This window comes from Penaeus monodon, chromosome 21 (assembly GCF_015228065.2).
Source record: "Penaeus monodon isolate SGIC_2016 chromosome 21, NSTDA_Pmon_1, whole genome shotgun sequence".
Lineage (NCBI taxonomy): Eukaryota > Metazoa > Arthropoda > Malacostraca > Decapoda > Penaeidae > Penaeus > Penaeus monodon.
The window spans coordinates 46,112,802-46,113,891 of record NC_051406.1 but is presented as its reverse complement, the minus strand read 5'-3'; the positions used below and the strand labels follow the sequence as shown (position 1 = coordinate 46,113,891).

Genomic DNA, 1,090 nt, shown 5'->3' with positions numbered 1-1,090 from the left:
TAAAAGAAATGTAATCTGAAAGAATGTTCATATGAATGTAGTGAGTACTGATTAATTCCAATTTAATTTTGATAGATTCAACTGCCTGAAATTACTTCTAGAAGCAAATATCCCTCCAGATGCTTTTCTTCAAGAAACGAGTAATGCCGTGTTGGATGAGGCTGACGTTAGTCTTTTCCGTCAAGTTAGTACTTTAGATATGTATTAATGTTTTTTAAGAATTAAGCATTGTTATATATTGAGAAGTGAATATAATTTTTATTGTACAGTTATTGCCTCATTAGCATTATGATAATGTTTCTCAATATTGTCACAGGTTCCGCTAGTTCTCCCTCTGGAAATTAATGTTGACACCCCACTTGGATTTCTTCTATCAAAACCTTTCACAAGAGAGAGAATAGATACAGCAAAGTTAATGATCCACAAAGGTAAGACAGGAAAACAGATTTGGACCAATAGTCTTCTTACTACCGTCACATATAACCCATTCACGATGGATCCCTTCGAGTGCTGTACACCCTCATTTCTGGGCGTTGTCCAGCAGAAAGTGCCCATTGTCAGGGACCTATGCACAACCCAATTGGAGCATAATCTCTGATTTTATACCCCTTGTTTAGCAAAGAGTTTATTGAAAATTAGGCTTTAGATAGGTGAACATGAAGTTTGGCAAGCTTGTAAAGTTTGAATGCAATCTCAACATGTGTTGTAATGGTTGGAAATTTTAGTATAGAGTCCAGACTAATAATGCCTATTTTATAACTCAGTAAGATATGCGTGTATGTGTGCACACATGTTTGTGTGTGGTTGGAGGTTTATGCTTCTTCAAATAATTTTAAATTTTTATTTTGCAGGATGTTCAGTTAATGCAGTAAATAAAAAGACTTTACCTCCTCTGGTAGCTGTAGTAAAACATCAGCGAGCTGTTTATAGCAACAATGACTTGGGGTGTGAAATACTTGAGTTCCTTTTGGAACATGGGAGCAATATTATGTATAAAATAAGGTAAGAAGGACACATATGAATCTATTTGAATACTCATTGACAGATGCATATTCACATTCATAGAGTTTGCTCTGTAAGTATTCAGTGC

General features: G+C 35.0%; 1 protein-coding gene across 1 annotated transcript in view; it reads left to right on the top strand.

Annotated features, from left to right (window-relative positions):
• LOC119586545 (ankyrin repeat and SOCS box protein 3-like) overlaps positions 1–1,090 on the top strand; it is a gene marked incomplete at its 5' end in the record, with an annotated part of 31,436 nt that overhangs the window by 23,052 nt on the left and 7,294 nt on the right. Inside the window, 3 exon segments of the mRNA XM_037935302.1 lie at positions 76–184; positions 317–428; positions 852–1,002. Of these exon segments, the coding sequence (XP_037791230.1) occupies positions 76–184; positions 317–428; positions 852–1,002 (372 nt within the window).